Source organism: Phascolarctos cinereus, unplaced genomic scaffold, assembly GCF_003287225.1.
Source record: "Phascolarctos cinereus isolate Bilbo 61053 unplaced genomic scaffold, phaCin_HiC Scaffold_5;HRSCAF=322, whole genome shotgun sequence".
In the NCBI taxonomy this organism is placed as follows: Eukaryota; Metazoa; Chordata; class Mammalia; order Diprotodontia; family Phascolarctidae; genus Phascolarctos; species Phascolarctos cinereus.
The window spans coordinates 125,888,229-125,904,314 of record NW_027555958.1 but is presented as its reverse complement, the minus strand read 5'-3'; the positions used below and the strand labels follow the sequence as shown (position 1 = coordinate 125,904,314).

Below are 16,086 nucleotides of genomic sequence, written 5' to 3'. Positions count from 1 at the left end.
TAGTTTATGATATTTACAAACCATGACCATCACAAATTCTCTGAAACTATAATGTGAGAAATGCATTTTTTTTCACTAGGAAAGCACAGTTAAGCAATGTATCCTGACATTTTAGTTTCAGTAAATTACTACTCTTAGGTCTCTTCAGTCCACTAAACTCCCATCCTTAAAATACAGGTTCAGTTTTGGAAATTATACCTTAATGTTTTCAGTTTGGAGAATATAACTAGTAAATTTAAGGGCTAAGTGAAAATTCCCCTCTGTCATGATTAAAGCAAACTAATTAATAAACTTTGTACAGATGTTTCTCAGAGGGCACTCAAAAGCATATATACCAAATGATACATGAGACAAAGCTCAACAATGTATCATATTTGCAGCCTTTAATTCATGAGGGAAAAATGAAAAAAGACACATGACCATTAGCCTCATGAAATCCTGAAATCTACCCAACAAACATTCAATGCAGATGGAAAACCCATCACAGTGTTTGTCACTAGAGGACTCATGTTACAAAGTAAGTACATGAAGATAAATCAATAAAACTAATAGCTTGCAGGAATCTACAAAATATGTTGCTACCTGGACAGAGTCTAGAATCAAAATGGACCCCCAAATCTATAATCTTCTGGCATATTTAGTAATGAAATCTCTCTCGGAGAAAATGATGTGGTAAACTCAAAATGCTTTGATTTCTAATACATCAGATATCACAGATCTGTCTCCAACACAGAAAGTATTTTAAGAACTGTATTATTTTAGTTGATCGTACCTTTCCTTCAGTAGTAAACTGTAACTGTGGAGTTTTGGTTGGGCTTCTGACCTCCCTTTTGCCATCTCCATCTTGAAACATGCCTTGGCCGGCAACTCCAGGGCCATAAACAGAAACATCACCAGCAGGGCCAGAGAAATCCTTTTGGTCCATGACACCAATAGGTGCTAGGCAAGAAGGACATGGAGTTATATTTGATATCTTGTATGTTCAAAATGCCATAGGCTGGACTTTAGAAAGCTGTAATACCTGTCTGCATGTACAACCAACTGAAAGGAAGAAAACACACACACACACACACACAACACACACATGCATGCATGCACATGTACATGGAATACACTCTCTTTTCATTTCTTGGTTTCCCTGAAGTCCAGACAAAAATCCCACCTCCTACAAGGATGCCCTTTCCAACCCTTCTTAATTCTAATGCATTCCTCCTGTAAATTATTTCCTATTTATCCTATATATGTAGTGTGTTTGTACACATTTATTTGACTCTTGTCTTTCCTATTAAATTGAGAGTTTCTTGAGGCCAGGGGACTATCTTTTGCCTCTGTATATATCCTCAGCAATTAATACCGTGGCTGGTACCCTGTAGGCTCCTGATTCACACAGACACCACCCTAGATCGAGCCTTCATTTTCCAGCCTCAGTTATCACATTATCTCCTACCTGGTCTCCCTGACCAGGTAGGTCTTTTCCTTCTCCAACCCATCCTCCACAAAGTTCTTAAGGTGATTTTTCTTTTTTTAATTTTTTTTTGGGGGGGGCTAGGCAATGGAGTTAAGTGACTTGCCCAGGGTCACACAGCTAGTAAGTGTTATGTGTCTGAGGCCGGATTTGAACTCAGGGTGCTCTATCCACTGCACCACCTAGCTGCATCATTAAGGTGATATTTCCAAAGCACAGGTAGAAACATGTGATTTGTTTGCTCAGGAAGGTCCCTCAGCTCTCAGCTACCTCGAGGATAAAATACAAACTCCCACAAGGGGCATTCAAAGCCCTTCATGACATGGCTCTCACCAATCTTTCTTCTTTATACACTCTACATTCCAGCCAAACTGGCCTGTTTGCTGTTCCCACCATATACAACATTCCACCTTCCATCTTCATGTCATGGCACAATCTGTTCCTATACCTGGAATGCTCTCCCTTCCTCACCTCAGAGAATTCCTACTTCCTTCTAGGCTTGGGTCAAGGGTCACCTCCTACAGGAGGAGTCATTTTATATGTTTATTTCCTACCACGTACATGTTGTCCCTGCCCTCCGGCCTCAATAAAAAACAAACTTCTACAAGTCAGGGATTATTTCACTTATGTCATTGTATGTACCTGATAAATATTTAAATGCTTAATTCCTATTTAATCACTCAACTTCTACTCCACCCAGTCTCACGCAGCCAAAATACATGGATTTTACTGTAGACAAAGCATTAAAACATATGTTGAGCTTAAAATACACTATACTTATCATCATCAGTCACTCAAAAAGATCTTGGAGGCCCAATTTGTTTTATTATAGCACTAGCCAATAGGAGGAGCTCTAAGACTACCTGAGTTTATAAGACAAGGGAAAAAGATCAGAATATAATTTGTAGGTAATGCTTTAAACAGAACTGGGACAGAGACTCTGAAAACATTAATACCCATTAAAAAAAATGTTCTGGAACTCACCTGACAAACCAAAAACTATTAATACCAAAGCTGGTCTATGGTCATTTAATTACTCAAACACTTCGTTTCTGTGGGTCACATCCTTAAGTATTTGCCCTTCATATGGCAAAAGATGATTCAGAAAATTAGCAGTAACCCCCAGAAAAAGACATTCTCATCTTAGCCTTGAAAAATTCAATATCAAAACTCAATAAATACTTAATGAATTGGCTATGATTAATTTAATTGTAGCAATTTCTTTGTGGATATTTTAATTTTTTTTTCCTCTGTTATCTTTCAACAATAAGGGTCAATTAGCCAAGAGAAGGGGTTTATAGAATCTGGGTTGAAAGGGACCACAGAAATCATATAATACAACAAATACCTTAATAAGAATCCTCTCTAGAACTTAACTTGATTTGCTTTCCCCTGTAGCAGGGCAGCTAGGTGGTGCAGTGGATACAGTGCTGGGCCTGGGGTGAGGAAGACTCATCTTCCTGAATTCAAATCTGGCTTCAGACACTACCTGTGTGACCCTGGACAAGTCACTTAACTCTATTTGCCTCTGTTTCCTCATCTGTAAAATGAGATGAAGAAGGAAATGGCAAACCACTCCAGCATCTCTGCCAAGAAAACCCCAAATGGAATCACAGAGAGTTAGACACAACCAAAATGAATGAAGAACATAGTAGGGGAGGGGGGAAGGAAGGGCTCCCACTGTTACCTCCAGAGGGATTCTGTTCCCCTTTAGGGGAGCTTTAATTGTTAGGAAACTTTCATTCAAATCAAATCTAAATTTGCCTCTTTGCAGCTTCAATCTATTACTTCCAATAGAGATCATCCTTCAAGTTCATAACATCTATACAGACACTGAGCTAGCAAAGAAGACATGATTCACACTAGAAAGACATGTTAAAATAGGTCATGGACTTGATGCAACTATCAGTTCATGCATTTACTACGTTCTTTTTCCTTACGGGCACTGTGTTGGGTGACTTTTTTTTTGTTGATTTTTTTTTCCCTTCGAACTAGTTATATATTATTTTTTTCTCTCTTTTCCATTTCCTCTCTTTTTTCTCACTCTGCCCTTTGGAGTCGAGGAGAAAAAGTCTACCAGATAATAGCCCTTCAAACACTTGAAAATAGCTATCATGTCTCCCTTAAGTCACCTCTTCTCCAGGATAAGTACCTCTAGTTCCTTAAGTGATCTTTATATGACATGAACCCCAGGCTGTTTGTCGTCACATGGACACTTGCTAATTTTACCACTGCCCTATTCTGTTCCTACTGAATTTTCTTTTCTCACTGGATCACATGAGGCCTTCTAGGTCCTTGGATAGGGCCTTTTGACTGAGCTCAAGTTTTACAGAACAAATCCTTTTATTAAGGGGATTTGTTCTGTGAAGTGTGGATTCAAAGGGCTGCACTTGAGGACCTAGAGGGCTACATGTGGCCTCAAGGTTACAGATTTCCCCACCCCTGGTTTAACCACCTCATTCTACAGTTAAGGAAACTGAAGCTTAAAAAGTTAAATCATTTGCCCAGTGTTATATGGTTTATTGTGATAGGCAGAACTTAACACTCCAAATGATCCTTAAATGATATTCACAGAGATGGGGATAGGCCTTGATAGGGACTCTTCCCGTGATTACAACGGTACAGGGAACTCCCAGACAAGGAAACTCTTCCTCCAGTACAAGTTGGCACCTTTTCCCTGCAACTTATGGTATTCTTTAAGCAAATCAGGATCCTAGGCTCCATATTTTCTAGGCCCCCAGCCTTACAATTGAGCTGCTAGATCACAAAGTAGGTGGCTAGTGTGTGTGGGGGGAGAGACAGGGGAGAGAGAAAGAGAGAGAGAGAGGGAGGGAGAGAGAGCGAATATGAATGAGAAAATGAGAGACTTGATGCTGATCAGAGAACTACAAGTCATTCCATACCCAAAACCTACCCCCCCTACTCAAATCATCACTATGGCAAAGATGGGGATGAGGAGGTGGGAACTCCATCTCTAACTCTCAACTTAGGCTCATAACTTGAGTTTCAATTTTTCCTTTGAGGATGCCCTTGAGTACTCAATTTTAATTTAATCTAACCTGTATAAAATGAGTTGGGGAATGGGCAATGCAATATATTATAAATGTTATTTATCTAACAGGAAATATTTTAAATCTTCTTTTTGTCCTCATTTAAAAAAGCAAAGTTTATATTTTTAATTCTGTTTTCCTTCTTCATTTACAAGGTTCCAGGTTCTAATTTGCTAGATTCTAAGAAGTTCTTCAGTTGGTTTACAAGAGCATTTGGAAACACCCAGGGAGTGAGCCAAATTTTCTTTGGTCTCAGCTCATTTAAGATCAAGTTCTTCCCCTTCCTGTCACAATATTTTACAACTTTATTACAAACATCTGTCATCATTTAATATTTGAAGTTAAATGGCAGAATACAACACCTTCATCAAAGTTTCCTTGGGTACATAGAAATAGTAGAACTTTGATTAAAAATGCTCTAGGAATAGAGTTCATGTTAAGTCAAGCTGGCCTAGTGGCAAACGAGTCCAATAAAGTCTCATCTAGTAAAGACTCTGGTTTCCCCTCTGCTGAGAAGGATGCTACCATTTCAGAACTTAGTGCAAGATGAGAGACTCCCTCTTCTTTATTGACCTAGGAGCTAAGGTTGTATTGCTTCAGGCTAGGCACTGGCAGGTACCAGTTCTCAGAGAGGCAGAAAACCCCTTCACATTGGGACAAGAAATCAGAAAAAAGTCCTTAAGAAATGACAGCATTCCACAACTGGGACAAGGAACAGGGAAATGTTACTCCAAATAATGTGGAGTGAAAAGCAGGATGCTCCACAGGGAGGGAATCAGAGATGCTTCTAAAATAAAAACAAAAAGCCAGATGCCATGTCAATTATAGCACATACCGATAAATGTGGTGGTGAGGAGTGCTTGGTATTGATAGCCCTACAATTCAAATTTGTTTTGGAGAAGGAAAAGAAAGGTAACCTTACCCCCAAATTGCTCACTATATGTCCAGTCATACAACCACATGAAAAGCCTTCTATTTTATTTTCCACAATAGCCTTTTTGAGAACACACCCTATCTTATGACTTATAGCATCCAAGACAAAGAGCAAAAAAGAATGAACCACTGTGTAATGTTTGGTGCTTCTATCTGCAAACTCATTGTTTTCAGATACACATCTACTGTGGCCCTCTGTGCTTACTGGCCACACAAGATGGTGGGCTTCCCTATGAGGAGCTGAGAGAGGCCTCATATGTTTCAAGAAGATTAGCCTGATATATTGCCCATCATGACAGTATAAAAAGACCACTGGTGAGGAGGCAGAATATGTAAAATTCTAATCCAAGCTCCACCACTTATTAGTTATGGGACCTTGGACAAGTTGATTAATTTACTTAGTTTCAGTTTTTTTCCTCTATCAAACAGAAATGAGGAGCATTATCTGCCCAGATTATCTTAGAAGTTCACATGGAGATCAACTAAGATATGGCAGGTGGAAGTTCTTAGTAAGAGATTAATTATCATCACAAGATTAGCTGGTGGGTGGCAATGGGAGAGAGTTTAAAATGAGACTTGAAGAAAGACAAGATTTGGGGCAGCTAGGTGGCACAGTGGATAGAGCACTGGCCCTGAAGTCGGGAGGACCTGAGTTCACATCCGGCCTCAGACCTGACACTTACTAGCTGTGTGACTCTGGGCAAGTCACTTAACCCCAACTGCCTAAAAACAAAAACACAAACAAAAAAAGACAAGATTCCTGGGTAAATAGCATTTCAAGTCAGAACACCAAAGAACAACAATTTCCTATGTTGCAGGCCTTCTGTGTGGCAAAGGGCAAACATCTGCAATACAATAACTTTTGATATTTGAATGTCCCAACTGATAAACTAGAAGATGGTTTAAACAACTTCTCTAGTGATAAATGTAAAAACATGATGAAAAATGAATGTATTTGTGAATGCAATAACTTATTTTAGACTATCTTTTTGCAGTTTTTGGTTTCATAAGGAAAAAATGTGGCAGATTCTCTAATAATATCTGTGCCAGAGAATTTAGGAACAGTGCATTACTGAAAATAATTGATGGGCTGGGACTACTTCATTTGACTTTGTGTCCCCTATCATTTAGCCAAGTGCCTGGCACATAGTAAGTGCTTAAAAATGCTTGCTAATATATTGGGACAACTGAGTACCTAACAAATATCCTTATGTATCATCTGTTTTACATACTGGGCCAATAAAATGTGGTAGAACAGTCCCTTCATGTTGAGAAAGCTTTTTAAGAATGCTGGATTCAAGTTAGGTTCAAATCCCATTTCAGACATTTACTTACTGTGTGGCCTTAGGCAAATTACTTAAACTCTCAGAGTTTCAGTTTATAAGAGAATAATAATACTTGCACTGTCTCATTAGGGTGTTGTGGGAAAAGCTCTTAGCAAACATCAAAGCATTAGAGAAATGCGAATAATATGAACGACTGGATTTATATTTTGCAAAGGTTATCAAAAAGGTGCTTTCACAAAACAATAAATTTATAGTGATTTAGTTTCTAGTAATCCAATTGGCTTCTGGTGAGAACCAGCAACCAACTATTTTTTTTTAAAATGAGACTGGCAATTTAAAATCCTCCTTTTGTCTCCTTCATGTATTGGAAAGTATATTTAGAAGTTGTATTTCTTTGGGTAAAAAACTATCTGCGTTTATCATATCTTACTCATGCACAGGCAGGGAAAGGCAATACTGAGCTATTTCTACATGAGAGACACAAAGGAAAAGAGAAGAAAAAAGGAAACAAAAAAAGGGAAAAGAAAATGAAGGAAAAAAAGAGAAACAGAAAGGAGGTAAGGGGAAGCCACGAGGAGGAATGAATGAACAAAAAACATTAAGTGTTTGCTATGTGCCAGGCACTCAGTGACAGGGATACAAACAAGAAAAAGAGAGTTAGCCTTGCCTTTGAGAAGCTCCGTTTCTAATACAGGGAGATATCACACCCGAGGGGTGGGGGACAAGAAAGAATATTCCAGTTTGCAAAGTCACCACAGGAATGGCGAGCAGAGCCATAGGGGAACAGAATGATAGGGTCTATCCAAGAGCAATGGCAGTCTTAATTTGATCATGGATCTTAAGAGAGGAGAAAGAACTACAACTGCACATTAAAGTATATGTATTTTTTTTTACTAGAAATGTAAGGACAATAATTATATTACCTATGTGTTTTTTTGATCCATCAACATTTTATGCAATTTCACTCCATGTTAACAAAAATACTGAATAAGCTATATATAGTGCAATTTTGTTTTTGATTTTACATGCTGCATATGCTGAACATGCCATGAACATGTCAATTCCTTTAAAATTATATTATCAGAAAAATGGCATATATATGTATGTATATATATATGCCATTTTTCTGATAATATAATTTAAAAGGAATTGACATGTTATATATATATGCCTGGAATTAAAATTTTAGCACTATTCACATATTTATTGAAGTCTCATAGAAACAAAAATGTTTTGCAGCCAAAATAGCTACAGTAAATTCTAGGTTACAGAGGCTCCTGTCAACTAGAAATAGTTATTAGCAGTCATTTTTACACATTTGTATCACAAAAAGATTTAGTGATCATTAGCAATTATTCCCCCAAGGAAGAAAAGATGATGAAATATCATCAAAATGTAAGAAATACTGAATTATATGTGAACATCTGAGCCATCAATGTATTTCAGTTTTTTAATTCCTTAAAACTTGGCCACTTACAAATGATGTACCTGATAAAACCAACCATGTTATCTGAATAATAGAGCTTAACCTATACTTGTCAGAAGAGTTCTTAACCTAGGATCTGTGAAAACTTAAAAAACTGTATTTCAGTGTAATTGGTTTTGTTGGTAATCTTATGTATCTCATTTTATGCATTTAAAAACATTTTTTCAGGAATAGGGCACATAGATTTGACCAGATTGCCAAAGGGGTCATGAGAGAAAAAAGGAAAGGAATTCCTTCTCTATAATTACTTATTTTCTTACCTCCATCAAGACTTCTTGAGACTCGTTTGCTGGAGGTGCGCTCAAAATATGGAGCTGGTCTGTCTATGAGGGTGCTTGCCTGTCGGGTCTGTGCTTGAGTACGGCCACTATATCGGAACTTAGACCCCAAAGTGAGGAACTTAGCCTTTGGTGGCTGTTCTGGTGACACAAGCCTATATGGGACAAAAGTAGAACAAAATCAGAATTCACAGCTATAGTTCAGAAGAAAACTTCATAATTTTTAAAGGCTTAATTCTCTACTAAGCATCTAGCTTTTCTAATAGAGTACAGTTACTCAATTTTGAAAATAGAAGAGTCCCAGGGGTGGGGAACCTGCAGCCCTGAGGCCACATGTGGCCCTCTAGGTCCTCAAGTGTGGCCTTTTGATTGAATCCAAACTTCACAGAACAAATCCTCCTAATAAAAGGATTTGTTCTGTAAAATGTGGACTCAGTCAAAAGGCTATACCCAAGGACCTAGAAGGCCACACATACCTTAAGGCCACAGGTTTCCCACCCCCAGAAAAGACAATTACTCACAAATAATATCATGTGCTCTAATGCAGGCTTGTAAATAAAAACCAAACATTCCCAGTTCTCCCATATTATTTCCCTCGTAAATAAATAAAATAAGAAGGGAAGATTTAAAAAAACCCTTTATTAAAAGCCTACTATGTGCCAGGTATTAAGCTAAGTATTTCACAAATATTATTTCATTTGATCCCAACAACCTTGTGAACTGTTACCATCATTTTACAGTTGAGGGAACTAAGGCAGACTACTTTGGTCTTTGCCCAGGGTCACATAAGATAGTGTCTGAGGCCACACTTCAACCCATCTTCCTGATTCCAGGACCAGCACTGTCCATTATGCTATCTATCTGCTTCTAACAAAATGAATAAAAATCAATATTCTTTCCTATGCCTTTGAACTGTGAAAAATATCTAAGGCTGTATGTCAAGGACATAGTCACAGTGGCCTTATGTTTATGATTCTATATTCTACAGATAATCCTAATGATTGAATCTTTGCTCTTAGCTATAAAATTAACAAGTAATTTGTTTTTAGTTTTTATTCATGAAGTTTAGAACTATTTCTACTACAAAAAGACCAGCCAATTTATTGGATCTACTCCACTGAATAATTCTTTCCCATGGAAAAAAAAGAACAGAATGAAAGTAGACCAGATGACTAACATGTCTGCTTGCCAGAATGATTCCATCACTTAAGTCCTGGGTTCATGAAATGAATGATAAAGTCAACAATGCAGAATATGAAACACTGTTATAAACTGATGCAATTTTAAATGGGAAAAAAACCCCACAAAACTTTTAGGCTACTGGTAGATGAGAATTCTGTAACCTAGCCAATCTATACCAGGAATGCTACAATATGAATTCAAATTCAATATCTTTCACTGTAATGACATGGTATAGTAGGCAGACTGAAGAACCTAGACTTAGGAAGATATGGGCTCAAATCCTGCCTCTGACACTAGCAGTGTGACCTTGGGGTATACTTCTCAAACATGAAAGCACTATTAAATACCAGCCGCTACAATCTGGTCAAGAACAAGCCAAAGGGATTAACTATGAAATTCAAAATTCGCCTGAAAGCAGTTTTTGAATTTCCCAATCAACTAATGGGTTTTAGCCAACCATTTTATAGGATGTGAGGAATGCAGCAAGCCATTTTCCTTCATCTGTCAACGATCATTAACATGATAGCAGGTAGCCTTTACAGTTATAAAATAACATGCTTACATTATCTCATTTGATCTTTACAACAATCTATGTGCAGGTGTTTTCATTTCCATTTTACAGATGAGAAAACTGATGCTCAGAAAAACAAAATGATTTGCCCAAGGCCATCCTACCTCTCAGAAGTAGTCTATATGGTACAATCCTACACAGCTCTACTAGGATTCTAGCCCCATTTCTGCTTTAATTTTAGAACTGTTACAGTGCCTTTTCATCAATGATGAGAAAGTGCCTCCAGGCAGTAAGACACTGAGCACGCCAATGTGCCAGGCAACCTCTGGCAGCCTCCCACACACTTAGTGTTCTCATCCTATGCAATGCCAAAAAGTCTCTAGAATAGCAAAACATCAAAATCGAGCCAGTTATTTACACAAACTGAATTACGTTTTTGAATGTTTGACCCCAAATTTCCTAACCTAGTTTTGAGTGACTGCTCCTGTATCAGGCCTCTGATTTTCTAATAACCTCTAATTTTCTAATAATAACAATAACGCCATCTTTTATGCAGCATTTTAAGGTATACTAAGCACAGAACACGTTACCTTGTTTACTCCCACTCAAGGAGAAGAAGCGGTATGGATGAGTATATGAAATCGGATGATGCCCGTGACAATGGAGACCTGACTGGAGACTTCAGGTAATCAAAAGACTAATGCTATGGGAGTTGTCCCAGGGGAAAGTAAGCAAACTATCTGGCAGCTTTTCATTCTGAATGATTCTCGTTATACTAGATAAGGTCAGCTGTTTCTTCATATCAGTAAGCAAAAATTTATATTAACTAACTTTTAATGGACTCAGGCAACATAAAGCAGGCCACACTTATCTTCACTCATGAAGTATTTTTGGTAATAACATTTATACTATGTTACAGGGTTATTTTAAGGAAAAGTGGTTTGTCAACAATATAACTAATTCATGAGTGTGTTTAATTTTAATAAGAGGAACAATTATCTATAAAAACACACCTCAAAGGAACAGCATACAAATTCGTGATCCAAAAAGAAATCTCTAAAAATGTTCAATGGGACCAAAAAAAATGAACTAGACATATTAGTTACATTAAATTTACTGAAATCTTAATGCAAAAAAGATATATCATATGAAAATATGTATATCCTATATATTTTAAAGACTGAATTTGTATCCTCCTCTTGAAGAACTCATGTTTTAAGGGGGAAAAACTGAGGAAAAGTAATTTTTAAAATTTTTCTCTCACATCGATAATTAGTTCCTTGGGGGAAGAAGGGGTCTTGCTTTTTTTCTCTTTTGTACATCCTTCCTGGAGATTTATGGCAAGGTCATTAATGATAACTTACAGTAAGCCTAAATGCTCCAACAAAATCCATACAACGTCAAGAGAACAAGAAGAAGGCCCTGATAGAAAATTTCTAAGAGTACAGACAAGAGCTGAGAAACCACAGATGGGCCACAATCTGCATCATTGGAAGTATACACGTGAATGAGAACACACATTGTAGGGGTCTACACCTAGACTGCTAATCAGTTAGCAACTGATAATCTGCCTGAATATAATCTTCAATGGCTAGCATATTCCCCCAACATACTTCTTTCTATCCAAAGGATTCTGAACTCCCAGCCTTTGTTGTATGAACTCCCACTGCTTGCATCCTCTCTACAATCTCCCTCAATTCTTGCCCTGAAGTTCCACTTTAGAACTACCTATGCCCTTTCATTGTCTCTCTGAAACATCTGCTACATAGTTAATAAACTTGCTTTCATTTAGGCCTTTTATTTTGTCACTGCTTCAATCTCCTGGCACATGCCAAGACCTGGCTCAATCCAGAAGACAGGGCATCCTTGGCCACCCTTTCTAACTCCGGTTGTATTTTCTCTCATACACCTTGACTGACTGACCATGTTGGAGGGGTCTGGAATACTCCTTGCAAGGTTCATTCAATCCATATTTATCATACAATCAAGATGCCAAGAGCTATTATATATGGATCCCCAAGACATTCTCCTTCCTTCCTCAATAAATTTAGTGTCCAGTTCACAGTCTCTACCTTAACTCCTAATCTCATACTAGGGAACCATACACAGAAAAGGATATACCTTTGAGCTTGCCGTCACACAGAAATGTGTCACTCCTACGTTCATGAACTCCAAAATTTCTTTACCTGAGCATAATCTTTTGTCATCTCATTTTTCCCTTTGCTTTTCTACCCCTAATTCTGTTTCTCCTCCTTACCATGACCACCAACCCCTCCACACTTTAGTTCTTTCCAAGGCCACATGGCCCTGCACTTGTACACTCTCCTCCCTTCTCCACCTCAACCACTTGGTAAATTTAATTCTACCCTATCCTCTACACTAGACTCCCTCAGTCCCTTAATCCTCCTGAAGATCTTGCCTTTCCAAGCCCCAGGCTTAGAATACTCCTACCATCCATTCCTACTTCCACTTTGCTGAATACAGCTGGAGAAAATCATGAAACCATGATGACTGGATGCACTAAAAATTTATGTTAAATAATCTACATCTACCTGACTGTGGCAAGGTATTCTTTTATTACTCCCTGATAGATTCACTATCCAACTTACTACAATAGCCTTTCTAAACCTTCTCAATCTCTCTCCCACACCCTAATGGCTCCCACTCTCCTCATTCTCTAAGCTGAGAACCCTGCCTTGTATTTCACTAAAAAACGGGTCACTCTTTAAGACTTCCCTCATTTTGTGGCTGAATTTTTGAGGAAGCTGTATTATACACATGGCCTACCTTAGTCCTCATCCTTCTTGACCTATCTAAAGCCTCTAACATTGTCGAGCATCCTCTTCCCCTGGTTATTCTCTCTCCTCTAGGTTTTTGTTAGCTTGCTGTCTCCTCTTCTCCTCCTCCTTTTCCTTCCTTTTTCCCTGGTTCTCCTCCTTTTCCTCTCCTTTGCAGGCTCTTTTCCACATCTCACCCAGTAATCACTGCTTTCCTTCTCCTTTGCCCTCTGCTTTTCTTCTATAATGCCTTGGTGATTTTATCAGTTTCAATGGCCTCAATAATCATTTCCACGCAGATGATTCTCAGGTCTATTTAGCCAGGCCTAACCTCTTTGTTGATCTTCAGTTTCATATCCCCAACTGCATGTTAGAAATCCTGAACCGGATATCTCCCACAGACACCTTGAGCTCCACATGTCTAAAACTGAACTCATTATCTTTTCCCCAAACCTTCCCTTCTTCCCAACTTATTTATTTCTAGCAAGGGGACCCCCTCAGGTTCATAACCTCAAGGTCAGCCTCAACTCCTCAATCTCAAACTTCCCCTCCATTATTATTCAATCTGTTGCCAAATCCTGTAGCTTCTACCTTTAACACTTCTTCTATATACTCCTTTCTCTCCTCTTACTCAGTCAAGCAGGCTCTAATCACCTCAGGCCCGGACTACTGCAATAGCCTCTGGTTGGTCTCCCCTTTTCAAGTGTCTCCTCACTTCATTCCATCATCTACTCAGCTGACAAACAGCTGTTCCTAAAGCACAGGTCCAACCATATCATTCCCCTATTCAAAAATCTCCAGTGGCTTCCTATTACCTCCAGGACCAAATAAAAAATCCTCTAATCGGCTTTTAAAGCCCTTCACAACCTGGCCCCTTTCTTCTACCTTTCCAGTTTCATACTGTCCTCCCCTCCACATTCATTCATTCATTCAGTAAACATATATGAAGTATCTATTATGTGCCAGGCACTGTGATAAGTGCTGGGGATACAAAAAGAGGCAAAAGACAATCTCTGTCCTCAATGCGCTTACATTCTAAAGGCCAGCAAGGACTTGCTGTACCTCACACAAAATTCCATCTTTCAACTCCATGTTTTGTCACTGGCTGCCTCCCATGCCTGGAATTACTCTGTTCTCACCTTTACCTTGTGGCTTCCCTTGCTTTCTTCAAGACTCAGTTCAAATCCTACCTTCTGCAAGACATCTTTCCCAATTCCATTCTTACTCCTGAACTGTTAGAGCCCTCCTTCTGAGAGTTCCTCCAAGACCCTATATGTATCTTGTATGTACACAGATGTTGGCATGTGGTCTCCTTCATTAGAATGTGAGCATCTAGAGGTGAGGACTGGTTTTTGCCTTCCTTTTTATCTCCAGAAGTGAGGTCGGGATATAAAGATCTCCAAATACTTGTGCCTGGCACAAAACAAGTGTTTAATTAATTCTTGTTGAGTTAAGTAGCTTTCAAATTAACCACACAGGAAATTCTAAGACACTTATAAATATTATTTTAGTTTTTCTCTTTGGATGTTTCCAACATAGTCAGTCTAGGTCTAGAACTATATCCTCTGTCTGCTTCTTTCTTTCTCTGTCTCTGTCTCTCTCCCTTTCTCTTTTGTTAAGATAAGAAAGAAGCAGGTGATTCTGAGTCATATTTCTTCCATTTAATATTGGAATCCTACCATAATTAAGCATAATCATACAATAGCTTAAATAGGAAAAATGGTCACACAAAAGAACACAAAGAAACCCTTTCAATTATGTAGGGAGGCAAAAGAATACAACTTACACAGGTCAGGATGCACAATCAGGCAAAAATTTGAATCAAAAGACCCATGTGAGAACAAGAACCACCCTATACAACCTATAATGAGACTTCTATAAAAGTTCTTCATAGTGGTCATGAAAATCGGTTTTCTTTTCAAAGCACGTTACAATGATTCTATCTAGGTGCATTTTATTAAACACATTTTGTAAACATGACAGATCCATTCTCAGGCCTACACTTACAGAGAAAAGTTTTAGGTTGGTTTTGCATGAAGTCATGAGTCATCATCTTGTACAAAGAAATCACAAAAGATGTAACTTCTGGACAATTGAATTTCATTTATTTATAGCCTTTCAAACTGGGATAAAAAGCTCTCTGAAGCTTCCTGTTTCAATGGATATTACATTCTCTTCCACAAACTTCCAGAATGTGACTGATACATGTGGCTAGAAATTTTCTAATGACATAGCAAGTCCTAGGGGAATTGTGTCTCAACTGTACCAAGTGTTTTCTTGTGTCCAGAAACCTTTGAATCACATAGGTAGGCTGATCAACACAAGAACAAAGCAGTCGGAATAGAACATAGAAATAGATTAGCTGCTTTTTTAACAAAAGGGTGCTAAGCTGACCAAATATGAATATAAACCTACTTGAAGTATTTCCTAGAAAACACAAAGAGAACAGGAACCAAAATTATTTCAATAATATTTATCTTTTTTGGATCACAAAACATTTGATTTCTTCAGATATCTTCCACTCCTAGACCCTCTTTGTTATACACTGTCTTAAAATATATCTCAGACAAAAAATTACTCTAAGATAATAGTTAAAACAAAATTACTAAAATTCATATGGACTAAAAAAAATTCCTTGAGCCAAGAGCAAAGGAGTAAGACATTAAAAAGGAAATCTACTTGCACACATTTAAGATCTCTTAAAGTATATATTTAAATTGGCATAAGACTTAACATTGCAAATACTACTAAAGACTCCTATGAAAAATAAATAAAAGAGATTTTTAAAATCCTATTATTAATAAAGTCACAGTCACATATATTAGCACCAGTGCTACCATTTAAAAACTGTTATATAAGAAACTGGCTAATATTTTATTACTATGAGCAATTTAGTATCAACATGCAAAATTTCATACTTCTTCAATTTTACATATTTCAACAAAATATGACTTAAAAATTTTCAGAAAGTATCCCTCTATAAAATATATAACATTGTATTCTGTCTGATCTGTTAGCAATGGAAAAACCTACTTGTTTTTTAACTGCCTTTAAATGAAAAGTGCTATTGGGGGGGGCAGGGAGTGAGGTAATCAGGGTTCAGTGACTTGCCTAAGGT

The 16,086-nt window shown here is 37.8% G+C and overlaps 1 protein-coding gene across 17 annotated transcripts in view; it reads right to left on the bottom strand.

The window, feature by feature from the left end:
* The window catches only part of EPB41L2 (erythrocyte membrane protein band 4.1 like 2), a 266,227-nt gene that overhangs the window by 44,581 nt on the left and 205,560 nt on the right, over window positions 1–16,086 (bottom strand). For all 17 annotated transcript variants that reach the window (XM_078155137.1, XM_078155138.1, XM_078155140.1 and 14 more), the window contains 2 exons: window positions 8,481–8,653; window positions 773–939 (listed from right to left, as the gene is read on the bottom strand). In XM_078155137.1, the coding sequence (XP_078011263.1) occupies window positions 773–939; window positions 8,481–8,653 (340 nt within the window). The remainder of the gene's footprint in view (window positions 1–772; window positions 940–8,480; window positions 8,654–16,086) is intronic.